This window comes from Trematosphaeria pertusa (genome assembly GCF_010094035.1).
Source record: "Trematosphaeria pertusa strain CBS 122368 unplaced genomic scaffold BU26scaffold_5, whole genome shotgun sequence".
NCBI classification, from domain to species: domain Eukaryota; kingdom Fungi; phylum Ascomycota; class Dothideomycetes; order Pleosporales; family Trematosphaeriaceae; genus Trematosphaeria; species Trematosphaeria pertusa.
Window position 1 is genome coordinate 1,133,425 of NW_022987216.1, and position 18,074 is coordinate 1,151,498.

The window sequence follows — 18,074 nt, forward strand, 5'->3', positions numbered from 1 at the left end:
ATACAAGAGAGGCCTCTCTGTCCCGATCTTTCGTCTCCCCGAACAATCCAAAACAAATACGACAAACAAACATCAACAATAGTCTATATCCAAACAAACAATCTGGTGCAGACGGCCGTGATATGCTCATGCCAATCCCTCTTGCAATGAGCAGGACCATAGTCCCTTTAGTCCCTTCATGGGAGTGTCGCACGAGGCGATTGATCCGTTGGGCATTCCAGTCCAAGGCTTTGGACACGTCCTTTGGCTCTTGAATCCATGGGAGTGATCCGGTAACATCCATCCGGCACGGGATTTATGATTCTTGGCTCCTTGGGCAGGGCTCCATGTCGGCGCTGAAAGAAAGCAAACCATGCGACGAAGCGATGCGGGTCCATGGCGCGAAGAAATACATCCAGGAGATCGGATCCGGCATGTGAACAAACCTTGCAGTTGGCGTCACGGCAGACGGAGTCCACGTGTGATCCGGGCCTTCAGCCACCAACCTCCTTGAACTTGGTCGAGATGTCACGAAGGTGGAAGAAGTCACTGGTGAGCGTGTCGACGTCTTTCAGGTCATTAGGCCCGTTGAGGTTGGTCAAGAAGTTGATGAGGCTCTGCTTCGTGCTCAAGAACTCATGCTCCAACTGCGTTCGGCGCCGTTGAAGCTGTTGTTGTTGAGCTGACGGTTTGCTGACCCTTTGACGCTTCTCGCCACTTTCGTCCGCGGTCGACTTTCGCTTCCGCGAAGAGGGCTTGCGGTTGCCCGATGCCTGACCCTGTGTCGTGGTGGGGGACGAGTCGGTCGTAGGCCCGGTGAAATCGTGCACCCGCTTCATGTGGTCATAGAGGTTGTAGCGGCGAGGAAAGCCATTGCCCACCGAAGCCCGGTCGCAATCCGGGAAGTGGCAGAGATGGGGACGGGATCCATGACCGTGCATGCCGTGGGCCTCTCTTTCGTGGCGAAGGAGGCAGGCGGTGGAAGAGAACTGGATACCTTCGCATACATTCCTACTGCAGCGGAAGGGCTTCAGATGTGAATCCACGTATTTGCTACGCGCTTGTTAGTCCAGGTTCCAAACCGCTCTAATTGCAGGTCCACTTACTCATAGTTGCACTTGAGCGGTGTCGGCTTATGGTTGCATCCCGGCTCCTTCTCGTAGGGGCAGTGGTATTTTCCTTCTTTATCCGGTGAAGTTTGGTACAGAGGGTGGTTTCGGGCTACCTTGCTCTGCTCTTCTTCCATTTGCTTGGCATGGGCAGCATCCGCGGGCGAGAGGATATCATCTTCGTCCTGGACCGACTGGGTGGCTAGGGAGGTGGAGGCGGTTTCCTCTTTCTCATTCCTGCGAGGTGTATTAGCACAGTTTCCACGAAAGCGATTGTGGTGGGCCAAATGTCTCACCGTGGCTCGACTAGGTGTTGCTGACCCAACTCCGAGGTCTGCGCAATGTGAACATCGACTGCGCTGGTTGGCGACATGACCATGGCGCCATAGCTGGCATCATTCATTGAAGCCCGTCGCGAATCATGCGAGGCCGCAAAGGACGGGGGATTGCGGGTTGCGGCTGGGCGGCCGGACGTGTCGATGCGAGGCCTGTTCGGCGGTCTTTGCGGTTGTGCCGGCGCGGTATACATCAATTCGGTCGTGTCTTGGCTCGAGTACAACGTAGGATCCATGCCCTGCGTGGAATTGGGATACGATGGGTACCCGTACGCCCCGCTGAAAAGCTGGGTATCTGCAGGGCTCCAGGCATAACCCAGATTGATCGCGTTCCCAGACGCGACACGAGAAACGTTGTTGGTCGAATGGTGGGAGTAGTCCTGGCCCGTAGAGAGATTAGCATAAGCAAACGCCCGTTCTCCGGCTTCCATGTCTCCGGCAGCGGCTGGTAGATGCATCTGGTTCATGTCCTGTGGATCCGCAAAACCGGTGATGTTGTCGGAGCTCATTGACGGGGAGTATATGCTGCTGCTCCCCATGAACTGATTAGCCATTAGGGTCCGGCTATCCTGGGCAGGCATTGGCTGAAATCCTTGTGCCGCTGGGGCTCCGCGCCGGCTGGCGCCCGATGACTGGCTCTGGTATGCACTGTCCATGCTGTGAACAGAAGCGGTATCCTTTAGCTCGAAAGCATCGGATCCGTGCATGTCCTGGAACTCTGAAGAAAAAAACAAATCCTCTCCGGATATGGCAGGCACTGGGATGTCCTCTGTCCACTTGGCAATGTACGAATAAGAAAAACAGTCCGATGAGGGGTCGGAAAAGTCGCTGAACGGAGGGGTCAGTGTCAAAACAAACATAGTGCGCGTGTGAAAAAAACAAAAGGAATTTTGGCAAGACTGTTAACAAAAGGAAAGCGCCATGTTAGTATGTGGCCCACCGGTGCCATGAGGGAACCTATCGAGGAAAGAGCATTAGCGTAAATCTCGGCGACGTGGATCTACAGAACGCACCTGAGGTGAATCGCAAAAAACCAGCCGGATCCGACAGACTGCGGAAGGCGGAGTGCGTCTCGATAAAGTTGCAATTTGGAAGGGCTGCTGGTTATGATGTCCTTGGTAGGCACAGAATCCGTGGAAGTCCATGTGGCAGATATCCATTCCAGGGTGGGGAGTAAGATTCATGGGGCCAGACAAACAGAAACAGGGGAAACAAAATTCGCAAACGGCAACCTTGACCTTGTACTCTCCTTTAACAAGCACGCTACAAGTCAGTAATCAAATCAATGGAGCTGGGTGGACGATAGGCAAACACTAGCCTTCGAGTACGTACATTGTGCGAACCCATCCAAACTCCAAACATCAACGATATCCGAGGCTTCGGGACTCCCATGAATAGTGGCTCTGGGTGATTTTCCTGGCTCTGATCCATTGGAGGCGCATCCATTGTGGCTCAACCATGGTAGACTCCGGCACGTGTAGCGCATCAGGAAACAAGACGGCTCCGTTATGGCATTGTCGTTATAGGCCACTGTGCTCCGTCGAACAAGAACATGATTGAACGACGTCGCCGTGACACGGCGGCATAGTATCCTCGGCCTTTCTGAACAGCGTACCGTTGGTAACGGGTGGGCCGCAACCGGAGGCGATCCGGGTCTAGTGACCTGTTGAGGAGTCGCTCCACGCGCTCACCGAGATGTCGAAAGCTCTGACAGCAGCTCCGAACCTGGTGTCCGGAATTACGATCATGGTTTGTCGAACTACGGCCGTTGCAACGACACGGCAGGACCCTTGGGAAATCCGGCTGTAATTTCTGAACAAAATCCAGGCATCCGCGGGAAGGTTAGAGAAGAAAAGGAAGTGGCCATGGTACGTCCCCTTGTACGGTAAAAACTCCGGCTATGATGAGTCCAGCGGCTTGCTTCTGGCGGCGCATGGTGGTCTGGCTGCTGTATGGCGGCGAAAACAAAAACAAAACAATGCAAACAGAATGGAGAGTACAAGACGTGTAGAGTACATGGTGTTCAAGCAAAGAAAAGGCAGAAAATGCAAACTTCAAGCAGAATCGACTTGGGGATAAGACCATTGGGCAGTAAGTACCTCGTTAGGGCTCCGACTGGGCTCCGAATTGACATCCTGAGCAAGGGCTCTTGTCGTGTCTACAAATTTTGGAACAAAACAGGCGGTTTTCGCACAGATGTGTCGTCAGAAAGGGCGATGCGTGCGAGTGTCGAGTGTCGTAGTCGAGGTGTGAGGAGGGAGGAAAAGAGGAGCGACGAGGTGGGCGGGGGCGCTGAAAACCAAAACACGAGGGGGCCGCCGGTCAGCGGTGTGCTCGGACCAAAAAGGGGATAGCGCCTGGGTTGCCAACTCATCCAAAGGGTGGGGCCATGTTGTCGCTGCGGTCCTTCTCTCGTCCAAGGCAGATTGGCCAGCGCGGCCTGGGACGGGGACCGCCACGTTCTTATCCTCTGCTGACGGTGGGCGTGAGAGGTGCGCGGCACCACTAGCCCTGGACGGTGGGAAGCGCCGTCATCATGGTTGGACGCCATCCCTCGGCGATATGCAGAGCGGCCGCCGGAAGCACAGGTCCAGGATTGTGAAATTCGAAGTGAATTGCGCATCCGTGCTGTGTTGCACAGCGGCGTTTCCAGAAGGGATCCTCGCTGCGCTCTGCCAAGCGCGAGAAGGGGATCACGGCTCGATAACGCCGCCAACGTCGCGACGCTGCTGCGGTCCGCTCAGGCCAGCGCCGTGCGCGACAATTGCGTATTGCTTTTTCGTTCCGCGCCAGGGTCCGCGAGAAAAAAGCCTGTTACAGACCGCCTCCAGATTGTCCGAGAAAAGCGCGCAGCACGAGGAATTAACTGCTGCGTCTCGCACGGTAGGCCAGCAAGTGAGGGATTGATTGAGACGGCCTTGGTCAAGTGGAAGGCGGCTCTCGTTTCCCTTCAGCCGTCTCAACTGCGCTGGCGGCATGGAAGCTTCCCCCAGGCCGTGTAGAAATTACCGCCCGCGGTCGACGCGATTGATTGTGCGTCGCCAGCCGCTGCGAAGGCTGCATATTGACAAGTCGCATGATAGAATAAGGCGCATATTCACAGTAACACAGAGAAGATGTAGCAATCACATCCAGGGCAGCTGTCGCACAATATGACATCGGCGGCTCGACGTGCGACCTGTTGTCAAGCAGCATAGCATTCCCGGCTCTCTCGGGTGTGGAAGGATCGGACAGCAGCCACGAGCCCTCCATGATACCTCTAGACCTGTCAGGGTCCTGGGGCGCGCCGTCCTAGCTTGCTTTCAGTCAGAAATTGTCAAACAACACATCATTCGTACGGGGACAAGAGGCGAGATCAGATAGGAGCGAAAGACAATGCTGTTTTCTCCGCAGAGGTCCACAGACCATCGGTTGAACTATGCTTATTTTGTGGATTCATCATGGAAATGGCAACGATGTCGAAAATAAGGTTGACGTACCTGGGCTTGAGGGTGTCGATTGCTTGATAATGGAGCTGTTGCATTCTGTTGGGCCGGTCGATTCTCATGGACCACTTTTCGATGAGAAGGCTGTGAGCGGTAAGAGAGACGAGAGCTCATCTGCCACAGGCTGGTGGCGCCCTGGCTGACGGGCCGATTCTCGAGTCTCAGGTCTCCGGTGATCACTGAGATACTCGGGATGATGAAGTTGGAAAGGTGAACCACCAAGAAGGCCTGGAATTCGTCCGGTAAGAGCATGGCAGCATCGCTTGGGGGAAGTAACCGGGGCAAAGCGGAACGTCCCTGTCAATCTGACGCCTGAAAGAGGGATTGCTGCCCAACCTCGCTGAGCCTCAAAAAGTGCGCACCCACCCTTCCGCTCTGCTTCAACCTGCTCGTGAAGGTCGGAAGCCGAGACTCCCGTGATCGAACTGCGACGGTGCAAAGTTTATTCAGGATCGACAATTTCCGGCCTCAGGACGCGACGCGAGACCATCGCGAAGACGGTAGGTTGGTGTAGGTGGCTCTGACCGCGGGCTTTGTGGTCGAGTTTGCATCGCTTAGCGGGAACACCTCGGCATGTGGAAGCAAACAGACCAAACACGAATGCTTGGCATTGATGATATCATCCCCTTGAACCTCAAACCCCAGGCATGACGATTGCTAAAGATCGACAGGGCTTTCGTATCACTCTAAATGAAGAAACAGGCCAGGCACCGTCGAGCATGACATCAAGGGATTCATAAACTCTCACTACCCTCCATGACACGGCGGCCAGTCTCCACTGCTTCATCCCGAACCTAAGCGTATACCCTAGAAAGATGCGTCATGCCCCTCGGTCTAGTGAATAATGTCTGGTCGGCTTGGATCTCCCTCACTGATACACCGAAGACGCCAGTCTTTCAAGGCGTTCAGCCTCCGCGGTGGTCTTGCCCGAACTTTGCATTCCTCTGGCGTCCGAGAGATCTGCCTCTGTGGCCCCCTCCAATCGCACTACCCAGTTGCTCGGTGACGACTGCCTCGCTGGTTCCGAACAATGCGCAAGATTGCTAAGCTGAGCACGTGAGCACGACGTCGAAGGACTCAGATTGGACTCAAAGTTCGGCTCTTGTTCCGAGCATTGCTCGTAAGACGCGAAATCTATACGGTTTTGCTGCCGCGATGGGAGATCTTATTTGTCGATCATACTATACAATGGTGATGTCCTTTATCTCAGGTCATTGTTACCGTACTGCAGGGTCAAAGCTTAGCAAGCGGATTGCGGGGAAGCTGGTCCCTGGTAGCTCATTGGCACGATCGTGCTTCACCTGCGTAATGCTCATACGACTTGGGGCATCTCTATTGAGGGGCAACCGTTCAGCTGAGTCCTTATCTCTGCCACACCTCTCGTCTGCTTCAACCACCCTCATCGTCTTTCTCATCACAAATCTCCATCAAATCTCTCCAAGCTCCCCATAGGAACATCAGAATGCCTTCTCCCTTCCACCAGAAGTACTCCTCCCAGACTCACAAAGTCTTTGGAGACAATACCACGCCAGCTATGCCCGAGGGCCCCAAGCAGGATGCTGACCGAAGGGCATCCGACTCCTCAATCGGCTCTGGACCATCGTCACCGACAGAGCGACGAAGGGTACAACGTCATGCGCTTTGTCTGCTTCCGCTGATTCCGCTAGTCTTCCGTAACGAACCGATTCGCAAATCTCGAAGCCCTCAAGAGGCCCACCGATGAGCAGAGCGTGAATAGAAGGGCCAGCTTGCAAGACTCATACGGAAAGGTCGGCATATTTGGAAGGGCGTGGAACAAGTGAGTCGCCTCAAACTCCACTAGCAATGACTGCACTGACTGGTTTCCAGCTTCACGCGTGGGCCGGCTAGTCCACAGTCACCGCCGGCACAGAAACAGGCCCGGGACACGACGACCTTGAGCCAGTGAAGGATCGATATTGCGAGGGACGTTACCAAATTGATACTTTGCGAGATTGGTTCTTCAAAGGCAGGAGAGCTTTCCGATCCGCTTCACAGTTTATCGATGACGTCTACGATGTATTATATGAGATTGTACTTGAAGTCTCAAGGCTAGGGCTGGATATCTCAGGCTACGGACAATGAATGAAATGAATGACACAATTCAATAATGCTGCGATCCATCATCGGGTCTGTCATGTTGGTTCCCAGAAACGTGAAGTGAATAGAGCTTGGGCCACGCGGGGAAGGACCCACATGGTTGCGATTGGCCAGATTCCCCAATTACGCATGGACGCGTTCATGAGCTCCCAAACAGCGAATCTCCAACATTGACACCTGTCCCGTTATCGCACACGACCCTCAACCCTATACCTCTCCCCCGAACCCCTCCATTTCCCTTCACGGCGACGACGTATCGCATTACCCAGTCTGGGACTCCTCGCGACCCAAAGCACTTGCCCAGCGCTAGATCCGTATAGGAGGGCAAGAGGATCAGGAATAACAGCTGGATCGAGGTCCGAGCTGCAGACCTTGGAAGCTTTAGTGCCGCAACGGCGCTGAGGTAGGCAACATGGGCACAAGGACGCGGTCGCCCTCTGGGTATCCCGACCCGACGCCGATAAACCTGAATCGCATATTATCGAGGCTTGAGCATATAGTACTAGTGGAGCCGTCTCCCCAGCTTAGGAAATCTAGATATGAGCGTACGAAAGTCGGCGCTGTGAGTATTATGCCTTGAAGCACTCCAGCCAGGCTAATGCCTAGCCAAGAACATTGAGTACGCGCGAATCCTCCTACTAAACCTCGAACACTCCGCATCGACCCTCCCTTCCAAATCCAAGAAATCCGCGCTGCAGACCGACCTCCAGCAGAAACGCGAGCTCATCAAACAACTCAACCAGCGCATATACGAGCTAAACCAGCTAGACGACTCAGATTCGGACGATGGCTCGGTGGACTCAGAGGAGGAAGGCCAGGACAACTTTCCCTCATATGCGCCAGCAGTGAAAGCCGAGGCCGGTCTCGAAGTCTCTGGTACTAGCGGAGAAGGCAGTGAAGCCCTCCAGGATGCAGCAAGGAGTCTCACATCTGAACTGCGGCGACGAGGGGGAGGCGAGAAGGACGAAGCGGCAACAACGACAGGCAGCTCATTGTTCCCCACAAAACCTACCACCACGACGGGTGATCCCTCAGCTGCGCACACGGAAGCCATACTGTCACATCATCGTGGGGAACAGGAGACCTTGACGACGAGCCTGCTGGAGATGGCGAAGCAGCTGAAACAGCAATCGCTGCACTTCCGCTCAACGCTAGAAGGAGACAAGAGCGTACTGGATCGAGCGGTTCAGGGACTGGATAAGAACACACAGGGAATGGAAGCTGCAGGCCAGAGGATGGGCAGACTACGGCGAATGACTGAGGGTAGGGGCTGGTGGGCTCGACTGAAGCTATATGCGATGATATTCGGACTCTGGGTAGTGGCATTTCTGATTGTGTTCGTTGGGCCAAAGATTAGGTTCTGATCTGCATTATACATCTGCGTGGACGCCAGAGGATTAGCAGAGTCAAAAGGATAGATAATTGCAGTAGACACTGCAAGAGAAATCAGAAGCTCTAATATTGAATTCCAGAGCCGTCTGCATTTCATGAAATCCCACCAGCGCCACGTTTCGTACGGTCTCATTTGCTTTTCTTCCCAGCTCTGACTCCTTAGAAAGCTGCACACTATCTAAATAAATCTGGCCCCTGCGCGATCTGGCAGCCAGGATCTCTTGGCAGCGTCGATCATCCGCCTCCTCTCCGCATTCGAGGAGCGACAACGGCAGGATACGTTCACAGTTGAATACCGCTGTAGTCACTCTCTACATCCATCCTCGTCACCATGGCTATGAAAATGATGCAATTAGGCGCTCGCTGTATGTCTACACCCCTCACTGCTCCCTTCCCCCTACCCAGCTCCTCCACCCCAAGCTTTACGCGCCATTGCTAAGCCCTCGTAGCCCTCAACCACTCCTCCTCCGACACAGAAGCCGAATATGACCGCCTACGCGACCTCGCCCGCCAAGAAGCCGCCAAGCGCTCCTCCTGCCTCGACCGCGCACACCAAGCCTACGAGTCCGGCGACGGCGCGCGCGCCCACGAGCTCAGCGAAGAAGGCAAGCGACATGCCGCCAAAATGGATCAGTACAACCGGCAGGCGCGTGACTACATCTTCCGCGCGAATAATTCGGCTGATCGCGTGCCTGGCGACACGATCGATCTTCACGGGCTGTTCGTAGAAGAAGCGGAAGACGTGCTAGAGGAGCGCATACGGGCGGCGAGAAACAGGGGCGAGACGCATTTGCATGTCATTGTGGGGAAGGGCAATCATAGTCGCGGGCATGTGCAGAAGATTAAGCCGAGGGTGGAGCAGGTGTGCCGGGAGTTGGGCCTGCAGTACGCGACGGAGGAGAATGAGGGGAGGATGTACGTGAATTTGCAGGGCGGCCCTGTCCATGGTATGCCGCCGCCGCCGTCTGCGCCGAGCTATGGGGCTGGTGGGTATCCGGGGCAGCATCATGGTGGGCAACCGCATCACGCGGGCCAGGCGCATCATGGACAAGCTCAACATGGCCATCAGCAGCAGCAGCAGGGTGATGAGGTGGAGCAGATGGTTAAGAAAGGGTTGCCCAAATTGTTTAGGGCGCTTAAGGGCTGTTGTGTGGTGATGTGAGGATCGATGATGTGTTGTTGATAAGAAGGGGATGGTTTGCGGAATGATACCCCAAGTGACAAGCGGCTTAGACGCTAGTGAATGGAAGCTCAAAGTGTTCAGAGGGTGGAGCCAATATATTTAACCTTGATTGCTCTTGTGGAGAATGAGTGATTGAGGTATCCACACGCAAAGAAGATTCTGTTGAGCTGACACACTATTGTCTAATCGCTCCCATGGAACTCTTGTAAGCACGGCTTCGCAGTGGATAAATATGCACATGACATACGAATCCTGAAGTTACTCTACCCGCCTCCTGAGCATCATAGAGCTTCCAATACGGTCTTGATATATACGGGATTCTTGACTTCTTATCTTGTTGCACTTGGGTGAAGGCATTCGTTCAGTTTAGAAGCATTTAAGAATCAACAGCAGCTTGCTTCTCAAATCTAAATGGAGCGCAGTCTTGTTTCCAGTTCTCCGTCGTTCAATTCAGATATCCCCGCTCGTGATTTTTGACTCCCCGCACAGTGTCCCGGTCCGGTAAGGGGCAGTGCAAGTTCGATGGGAACCATACATTTGAGCAATTGGCGTACCTTTGGGTGAGGAAGCACCCCCTCTCACAACCCCCTGCTAGTTAAGACTTGGAAGCCCCTTTTGGGCCTTCCTGAGATTTGAGGTACTGTGACCCTCGCCAGGTGGTGTCTATATAATGTGCTGATTCTACCCGGTGTCCCCTTCTGCTTCTCAAACATGCACCGACTGCTCTCTGTGTTGTGACGCCCTTCAAGCACACATCGCCAGGTTCATTGCCCTGTCACTTGCGTTCTACATATATTCAACATGGCCAGTAACAAGAAGTGGTACAACTCATGGAGTCGCCATCGGGGGAGGCAGGCGGCTGTACAGCTCGCTCAGGAGGTGGACGACACGCCCGACGCCTCTGAGCCACGCCGCTCCTCGGAGGAAGAATCGGTTCGTGACATCCTCGTGCCTGCACGGGATACCGCTGACAGTAGAGCAGACTGCCTTAGCCCTATCCAGCTCGTCCCTCTTTGGAACCGACACGCGTTCAAACCCAGCTCGTCCTCCTCGTACACAAGATGCAAGCGCTTCACTGCATCCGTCTAGGGTCACGTCAGCGTCCAGTCCCTCAGTGTCCGGTCCCTCAGTGTCCGGTCTTTCAGCATCCACCCCTTCAGCATCCACTCCCTCAGCCTCCGCTTCCTCAGTGTCCATTCCCTCAGCCTCCGCTTCCTCGGTGTCCACTCCCTCAACATCCACTTCCTTAGCACCCTCAACCCCCACTCCGCAGCCCGTGGACGACACCAACGCGAGCCCCCGAGACAGAGTCGGCAACGCCATTGCCCAAAGGCCTCCCGTCCCTCTTGCCGTTCCCGCGAGGAAAGTAGGTCGCGTCTCCTCCTCCATTCCATTGCGCTCCAAGTCCAAACGAAAGAGAGTCCACATCGGCAGCATCTTCAAGAAGAGGGAAGACACACCACCGGAGCCAGAAGATGAAGAGCTCGAAAAACAACTGGAGACGTTCAAATTAATCGACGTCACCCGCTCCGAGCTCAACGTGAGTAAGCTCGCTTCCAGCCCCTTCCTTTCTCCTGAAGTTAGGAACTTTTGGGAACCGGGTGGTAATGGAGAGGCGACGCAGATCGCGGAGTGGGAGAGTACGGTGCCGCCTCTTGCGAAGAGCCGGGAGGGAATGAACATCGCGCCTTGGCGAACGGTTAAGCCTGCAAATCAAGATTCAAGACCTCCGGATACGTGCTTGGACGCGAAGACGACCGAGCTGCACATTCAGTATATGGCAGTGGGCGACACAGATCTCCTGCCCGAGCCCGAGCCCGAGCTTGAGCCTACGCCCCCTCCACCGCCAGTGCCCACCCCAAGAAACGCATCTTATACCACCTCTAGCTCTTACGATCCCATGCGAACAGGCTCCGTTCAATCTCCCTACGTTACTACACATGGTGGAGACGGCGAGCAAGAGCCCGCGCGAACAGGCTCCTTGCGATCTCCCTACCTTGCTTCACATAGTGAACATGGCGAGCAAGATGCCACGCGAACAAACTCCCTTCAATCTCCCTACCTCGCTTCAAACAGTGGATACGACGAGCAAGATCCCACACCAACAGTCTCCTATCAATCTCCCGATCTTGCTTCACGTGGTGGACACCGCCAGCAAGTGCGTCGGCCGGACGCATCGGCATCGCATGATCGAGCAACGAGGCCTTCCTCTTCCCCACCACCGCCTGCGAGGCGGTCTCTGAAGTCTTCACAAACGCCATTTCCAAAGTTGGATCCAGTTCCAAGCCTAAGCGCGCCCTCCTCGCGAGGAGGAAGTCGTATCACTTCCGCTAAGCTAGCTCCTGGGCCCGGAGGTCCCTCCATGAGAGATGCAGTCAGCAGTCGGACTTCTCTCGCGATCGACAGGAGTCCCGCACCTAGCGCCGAGCAGGCCCGTCCGCAAAGGAGCCGAGTAGACATAAGAGCCCAAAACCGTCCTCAGCCAGCTCCTCGACCCGGAGGTTCCTCCACGAGAGGTGCAGTCAGCAGCCAGACCTCTCCCGCGACCGGCAGGAGTTCCGCACCCAGCGCCAGCCAGGCTCATCCGCATAGGAGCCGCGTAGACACAAAGGCCTGGGAACGTCCCCGGCCGGGTGATACCCCAGGGAGAGCACGTGAGGTGCGAAAACCGCCCATCAATACAACAACCCAGAGAGCCCACGGCAAAACCCCGCTCAACGGTCCCCGAAACTCGCCATCAACGCTGCAACCAGCGAAATCTGACCTGGACCAGATTAGGGAGCTTCTAGGCGAGGGAAAGCCTGAGTCACGGCGGGATTCAGTTGAACCAGCTGGCAAGGGTAACGCCCAAGCATCGAACCAAAAGGCAGAGGCAACAACCGAGCAAAGTGATGAGAGAGATCCGTAGTCTGCGAGCAGCGTAATAGATAATGATACCCCGCCGAGCAACGAAAGCAATTTGAGCGTTTTTGACGAACGCAGAGGATTCGGTACTCGGTGCAGCGAAATCGTCTGCGGTGCCTGACGCGCCGATTTCGTATACGTAGCAGCGCAGGATTCTGCTATTAGTCGGAAACCTTCATCGATATAGTAATAGCATCCTAGGAAATGGGATATGATATACATTACTTGCAAACGTCCAATTCAAGCTCGAACAGTTGTACACCGGCGTAAAAGTACACTGGTTCGTGTTCAGCGTTCGACACGTGGTGGTCGAGTGATGTGGCCTCCTGTGCTGCAGCGAACATGCTCTTAACGGAAATCAACTCCAAAAACGGCTTTGCCGAGTCTCCATCAGGCATCGCTGGAGTGATAACAAGCGATTAGAAGGATGCGCTCTCCACGGATTTTGTTCTGATAGTTGTGCTGCAAGCAAGATAAGGAGACCGAAAAGAAACGTTTGCGTGTAAAGCCGTGAGGTCACATGACACAAGTGACCCGATATTCATCGACAATTCGTACAAGGCACCCGAACATCAGTAAGATTTCTGTATAGGTCATAAGCAGCTGGGGGATTGATAGAACGTGAAGCAGGAAATCAATGACTCAATTAGTAACCGGACGTCGATCCGTGTATGGATGGAAAGTCTTGCGGATGCTGCGCATTCGCATGAGTGGCTGGGCCGGAACAGTGACGAAGACTACAGGCAAGTACCCGAAGAGAAACGTGTAAAGAGGAGGTGCAAATGGTGACAGCGTAGACTGCAGTGCGACTTACGCAAGAGGAAGCTGTGATACTGCCGTGAACAAGTGACGTGTGGAAGGGCAGGGAGGGCATCTGGGCAGATGCAGCAAACCACTCGACCTCTCCACCTGACCTCTTTTGCTTTGGGACCTTGACGTAGTAGAACTTTTCAACTGTGCACGTTACCTAGGTACCCATGGAAGTCGTGGTGATGAATAGCCGGCGCGCAGATCGTCGCTGCACCTTAGACTTTCGCCGGCAACCCCAGTTTTCAGCGCGTGCGCATAGATACCCGCTCTTCCATGGCTAAGGAATAAAGGAATCTCCTATCCGGCATCCATGTGCTTTCCCCTTTGAGTCTGGCTTCAGGAGCCTTTCCTGGTGCTGTTTCCTGGATCTGGGCGTTCTATTTCGCGTTCGAGGTCTCCCCTGGCTATTGGCGACCACGTCGGCTGTGCGGCTATGAAAGAGGGTCAGTCCGGGATGACGCGAAAAAGCACGCGGCGTGCGGAGTGCAGGTGCAAACTTTGGGCGACTATTGGCAGATCTCCTGAGAATGGAGATGAGGTTGTTGGATGACGGGTGGCTTGTGACCGACGGGTAGGGGTGTTTGCGGCTCATCCTACGCTAGCCTTTTTTGGATGAAAGGGAGGTCGAGCAGAATTCTTTACGGCGTGAACGCATGACTAAGAGAGGATTCTCAGATGCACTGTTAGGGCTTTCAGGCACAGAACGCGCTCTTTAAGCTTATTAGAATCTCGCTAAACTTTGCTCACGCCTGAGGACCCCTTTAAGCGCGAGAAACTGGTGCTTGGCAGGCACAGTCGGTGGGCTCTGCCTCTCTTCATCTCCAGGCAGCCGATCCTGCTATTTAGAACGCGTGAGAAATCGCCCTATCGGCCGAAAAGCCAAATCCTAGCCATGCAAGGTGGATCATTTCTTGACAACAACCCGCCAAGGCAAACTACGGCCCGGAAAAACCGCCTCCGACCACTCCTCCATCATCTACTCGTCCGCAAATCCATCTCTCAAACAGACCTAATTCGGCAGGTCCCACTGCGACCCGGTACCTGCTGTGCCCAGCGGGGCACTTTGGCATAAAATCCAACACAATGGACGCGCTCGTGACGACCTGTAAGAGACCGCTCCACACCTAATCTCGGCTTTGCTGCGGAAACCAGGCCGACCACCTGGGAGCGCACGCACCGGAGCACCATGGCTATGGCTACTCGGCACTGTGATGATGGACAAGGGCTAATGCTAAGCGTCCCTTGTAGTCGACTATATAGGGCAGTCATGGCTCGATCTTACCAACAATGGCTCGTCAACCTTCGCCCACGTCATGCCTATTTCTTTCACATTTCTCCAGTCCTGCCTCTTCTTGTGGTCCAGCTTTGTTCACTGGACTAACTCCGTACCACTCAGGAGGGCGGATGACTGCCCAGGGTACAAAGCCAGCAATGTCCAACAGTCAGATAGCGAGATAACGGCGGATCTTACCTTGGCTGGTTCGGGATGCAACATCTACGGGAACGATCTCCAGGAGCTGAAGTTCGTAGCGGAGTACCAGACAGGTGTGTTTGTTCTCATGTGTTTGACATGGTCAGGGAGTTTGCGACGAGGGGGAAGTATAAGCGGTGTTTCAGCTTCCCCTTTGGCTAATGCACGATTGGATGTGAACTCATCCACACACATCTCATCGTCATCAAATCATGATGTATTTGAAGCGTGTCAAAAAGAGAGGATAGAACTCAAGACCAAGCCGGAGAACTGGACATCTGACGGCGATGCTAACCGAGCCTAGATTCTCGCCTACATGTATCAATATACGATAAGGATGAGCAAGTCTATCAGGTCCCCGACCTTGTCGTCCCCCGACCGACGGGCTCAGTCGGATCCGACGCATCTCAACTGGACGTTTCAATAGAAGAGGAGCCATTCTCGTTTACGGTAACGCGAAAGAGTAATAATGAGACTATATTCAGCACAAAGGGCTCCGTTCCCGTTTTCGAGGACCAATACGTGCGGCTTCGCACTTCTTTACCTGACAATCCATCGCTCTATGGACTCGGCGAACATACGGACTCTTTGAGACTACCAACTTCGAACTATATCCGAACACTATGGGCTCGGGATGCAGGCGCTGTCCCGCAAAACTCGAATTTGTACGGGACGCATCCGGTGTACTACGAGCACAGGGCGGACTCCGGGAATACGCATGGCGTTCTTCTTCTCAACAGCAACGGAATGGACATTAAGATAAACAAAGACAATGGTCAGTACCTGGAATACAACACTATAGGCGGGATCATCGACTTGTATTTCCTGGCCGGCCCCGCGCCTTTCGATGTTTCACGAGAGTATAGTGAGATCACGAGCAAAGCCGCGATGATGCCGTACTGGGGCTTTGGATTCCATAACTGCAGATTTGGATACTCGAGTGCCGACGAAGTGGCTGCCGTGGTTGCAAACTACAGCGCCGCTAGCATTCCTTTGGAGACCATGTGGACTGGTATGTATTTAGCAAATTACCTAGCCTGTCGTGCGCTAAATGAAGTAGATATCGACTACATGGACCAGTATAAGGTTTTCACTCTGGGAGCCACATTTCCTCTCGACAAGATGCGAAGCCTAGTGGATAATCTGCACAGCAATGACCAACATTACATTGTAATGGTTGACCCGGGTATGTATAGCACGCAACTTTATCATCAGGCATAGCTGACGGGTCCAGCCGTGGCTTATCAGGACTACGATGCCTTCAACAACGGCGTAGAAGCCGACATCTTCTTAAAGATGAACAATGGAAGCATCTACAAGGGTAGAGTCTGGCCCGGCGTGACCGCATTTCCCGATTGGTTCCACGAAAACGCCCAAGGGTATTGGAATAGCGAGTTTGAGAGCTTCTTCAATCCGGACTCTGGCGTTGATATCGATGCGTTGTGAGTGAAGTTCCCGGTATACTGGCACGGATTACTGACTACCGTCTGAAGATGGATTGACATGAATGAGCCGTCAAACTTCTGTGTGTGGCCTTGCACAGACCCGGAATCAGATGCGTCCGAAGACACAGACGTGGCGACCAACGTACAAGCTCGCAGGCTTTCTCCTCGCCAGGCTAGTGGTTCAAGGATCGGACTTGGTGGACGAAACCTGACTTTCCCGAAATACGCTATCCACAATACCTTCGACGTGTTGAGCAACAAGACGGCAAGGACCGATCTAATTCACCAAGGAGGCTATGCAGAGTATGATACACATAACTTGTAAGTTAGCCTGCTCGACGATGTGGGTAGACACTGAACGTTCTCTAGGTATGGCACGATGATGAGCAAAACGAGTCAGCAGGCTATGCTCAGCAGGCGTCCAGGCAAGCGACCGATGGTCATCACTCGCAGCACTTTCGTCGGCGCTGGAAGCTACGTTGGTCACTGGCTAGGAGATAACGTCTCGGCGTGGGACCAATATATCACATCCATTCGGCATCTTCTGCAATTCGTCTCATTTTTCCAGGTTCCAATGGTAAGATATCTTTCGCTTTGGTGATGCACGGCTAACGGAGCTAGGTCGGAGCTGACGTCTGCGGTTTCCTCGGAGATACCACCGAGAATCTCTGCGCCCGCTGGATGGTCCTCGGAGCTTTCTACCCATTCTATAGGAACCACAATGTCGCAGGCGCCATTTCTCAGGAGGCATATAGATGGGAATCCGTGGCTGCCGCTGCCCGTAAAGCGATCGATCTGCGATACAGGCTCTTAGACTACATTTACACAGCCATGCATCAGCAGACCGTAGACGGGACTCCCATGCTGGCTCCCCTGTGGTAAGCTTCAAGCAGTCGCTTTCCCCGTTCCAGTATCCCTAACCGTAGCTTCAGGATGCATTACCCCGACGACTCGGCAACCGCCGCCATCGAGGCGCAATTCTTCTACGGTCCCTCTCTCCTCGTCAGTCCTGTCACGCAGCAAGACTCGACCTCTGTATCCTTCTACCTCCCCCAAGACACCTTCTACGACTTCTTCACACTCAAGAAAGTCTCCGGCTCCGGCTCCTCAATCACATACTCCAACGTTAGCACCAGCGACATCCCTGTCCACATCAAAGGCGGCTCCATCATCGCTGCGCGAGTTAACGGCGCGAACACGACAACCGCGCTACGCGACGTAGACTTCGAGCTGCTCGTCGCGCCAGATGGTGATGGCAATGCGAGCGGAAGCTTGTACTTGGACGATGGAGAGAGCGTGGAGCAGAGTGGGACCAGCGAGATTGAGTTCAGCTTTGATGGGACGACGATCAAGATGCATGGCTCGTTTGGGTTTTCAACCATGGTGGGTGTGACGAGCTTGACGGTTCTGGGTGATGGTGATGCGGTGAAGTACGAGTTGGACGAAGGGCTGGATGGGCCGTGGAGCCATGATGTTGGGTCCTTGGAGCAGGTGGATCTGTGAAGAGCAGGTTTCCCTTTGCTTTGGCACACCTAGCACCTTTCATGCGTGCGAGGTCTTGTGGTATCCGCAGTCTTGAATACATCTCGTGTTCTTCCTCTTTGGATCGAGTCCTGGACCAAATACATCTTGCAAACGGAGTGCGCACACTCTCTTTTCAAACTCTCGTCGAATGATCTCGTCATATGATCTCTTCGCATTTATCGCTTTCTGATCTAGGTCTTCCATGTTTGTTGTTGCCAGTACGAGGCGGTAATTGCGGTTGCACATGGGACCTCGTGTTTCGAAACGCGGCTCATGCAGGTTATTTGATCGATTCCCGGATTTCCAACGCCACAGACGC

At 54.1% G+C, this 18,074-nt stretch overlaps 7 protein-coding genes across 7 annotated transcripts; 5 read left to right on the plus strand and 2 right to left on the minus strand.

Moving 5' to 3' along the window:
• Window positions 1–378: 378 nt before the first annotated feature.
• BU26DRAFT_273331 (uncharacterized protein) lies at window positions 379–2,377 on the minus strand. Its single transcript, XM_033821401.1, has 3 exons — window positions 1,385–2,377; window positions 1,086–1,325; window positions 379–1,032 (listed from the first exon to the last, which is right to left on the minus strand). The coding sequence occupies exons 1-3, from the start codon at window positions 2,281–2,283 to the stop codon at window positions 474–476; spliced, it is 1,698 nt and encodes a 565-aa protein (XP_033685910.1). The 5' UTR covers window positions 2,284–2,377; the 3' UTR covers window positions 379–473.
• Window positions 2,378–3,118: 741 nt separating this feature from the next.
• On the plus strand, window positions 3,119–4,527 carry BU26DRAFT_591956 (uncharacterized protein; the record flags this gene model as incomplete). Its single annotated transcript, XM_033834821.1, has 5 exons — window positions 3,119–3,172; window positions 3,251–3,373; window positions 3,412–3,514; window positions 3,605–3,751; window positions 3,804–4,527. 5 exons carry the CDS (start codon window positions 3,119–3,121, stop codon window positions 4,328–4,330), a joined length of 954 nt encoding a protein of 317 aa, XP_033685911.1. The 3' UTR covers window positions 4,331–4,527.
• On the minus strand, window positions 4,196–5,611 carry BU26DRAFT_273328 (uncharacterized protein). The gene is made up of 2 exons (XM_033821400.1): window positions 4,903–5,611; window positions 4,196–4,714 (listed from the first exon to the last, which is right to left on the minus strand). The coding sequence occupies exons 1-2, from the start codon at window positions 5,158–5,160 to the stop codon at window positions 4,346–4,348; spliced, it is 627 nt and encodes a 208-aa protein (XP_033685912.1). The 5' UTR covers window positions 5,161–5,611; the 3' UTR covers window positions 4,196–4,345.
• Window positions 5,612–6,370: 759 nt separating this feature from the next.
• BU26DRAFT_503517 (uncharacterized protein) lies at window positions 6,371–6,835 on the plus strand (the record flags this gene model as incomplete). Its single annotated transcript, XM_033826700.1, has 3 exons — window positions 6,371–6,532; window positions 6,576–6,706; window positions 6,757–6,835. 3 exons carry the CDS (start codon window positions 6,371–6,373, stop codon window positions 6,833–6,835), a joined length of 372 nt encoding a protein of 123 aa, XP_033685913.1.
• A 355-nt stretch (window positions 6,836–7,190) lies between these two features.
• Window positions 7,191–9,689, plus strand: BU26DRAFT_539508 (DUF1771-domain-containing protein). Its single transcript, XM_033831512.1, has 4 exons — window positions 7,191–7,588; window positions 7,638–8,383; window positions 8,634–8,743; window positions 8,868–9,689. Exons 1-4 carry the CDS (start codon window positions 7,439–7,441, stop codon window positions 9,578–9,580), a joined length of 1,719 nt encoding a protein of 572 aa, XP_033685914.1. The 5' UTR covers window positions 7,191–7,438; the 3' UTR covers window positions 9,581–9,689.
• A 562-nt stretch (window positions 9,690–10,251) lies between these two features.
• Window positions 10,252–12,714, plus strand: BU26DRAFT_273390 (uncharacterized protein). Its single transcript, XM_033821402.1, has 2 exons — window positions 10,252–10,534; window positions 10,584–12,714. The coding sequence occupies exons 1-2, from the start codon at window positions 10,403–10,405 to the stop codon at window positions 12,507–12,509; spliced, it is 2,058 nt and encodes a 685-aa protein (XP_033685915.1). The 5' UTR covers window positions 10,252–10,402; the 3' UTR covers window positions 12,510–12,714.
• A 1,684-nt stretch (window positions 12,715–14,398) lies between these two features.
• On the plus strand, window positions 14,399–17,568 carry BU26DRAFT_529990 (glycoside hydrolase family 31 protein; the record flags this gene model as incomplete). The annotated part of the gene is made up of 10 exons (XM_033830930.1): window positions 14,399–14,420; window positions 14,564–14,860; window positions 15,091–15,798; window positions 15,847–15,972; window positions 16,021–16,228; window positions 16,280–16,552; window positions 16,601–16,808; window positions 16,853–17,109; window positions 17,143–17,467; window positions 17,563–17,568. 10 exons carry the CDS (start codon window positions 14,399–14,401, stop codon window positions 17,566–17,568), a joined length of 2,430 nt encoding a protein of 809 aa, XP_033685916.1.
• Window positions 17,569–18,074: the final 506 nt, after the last annotated feature.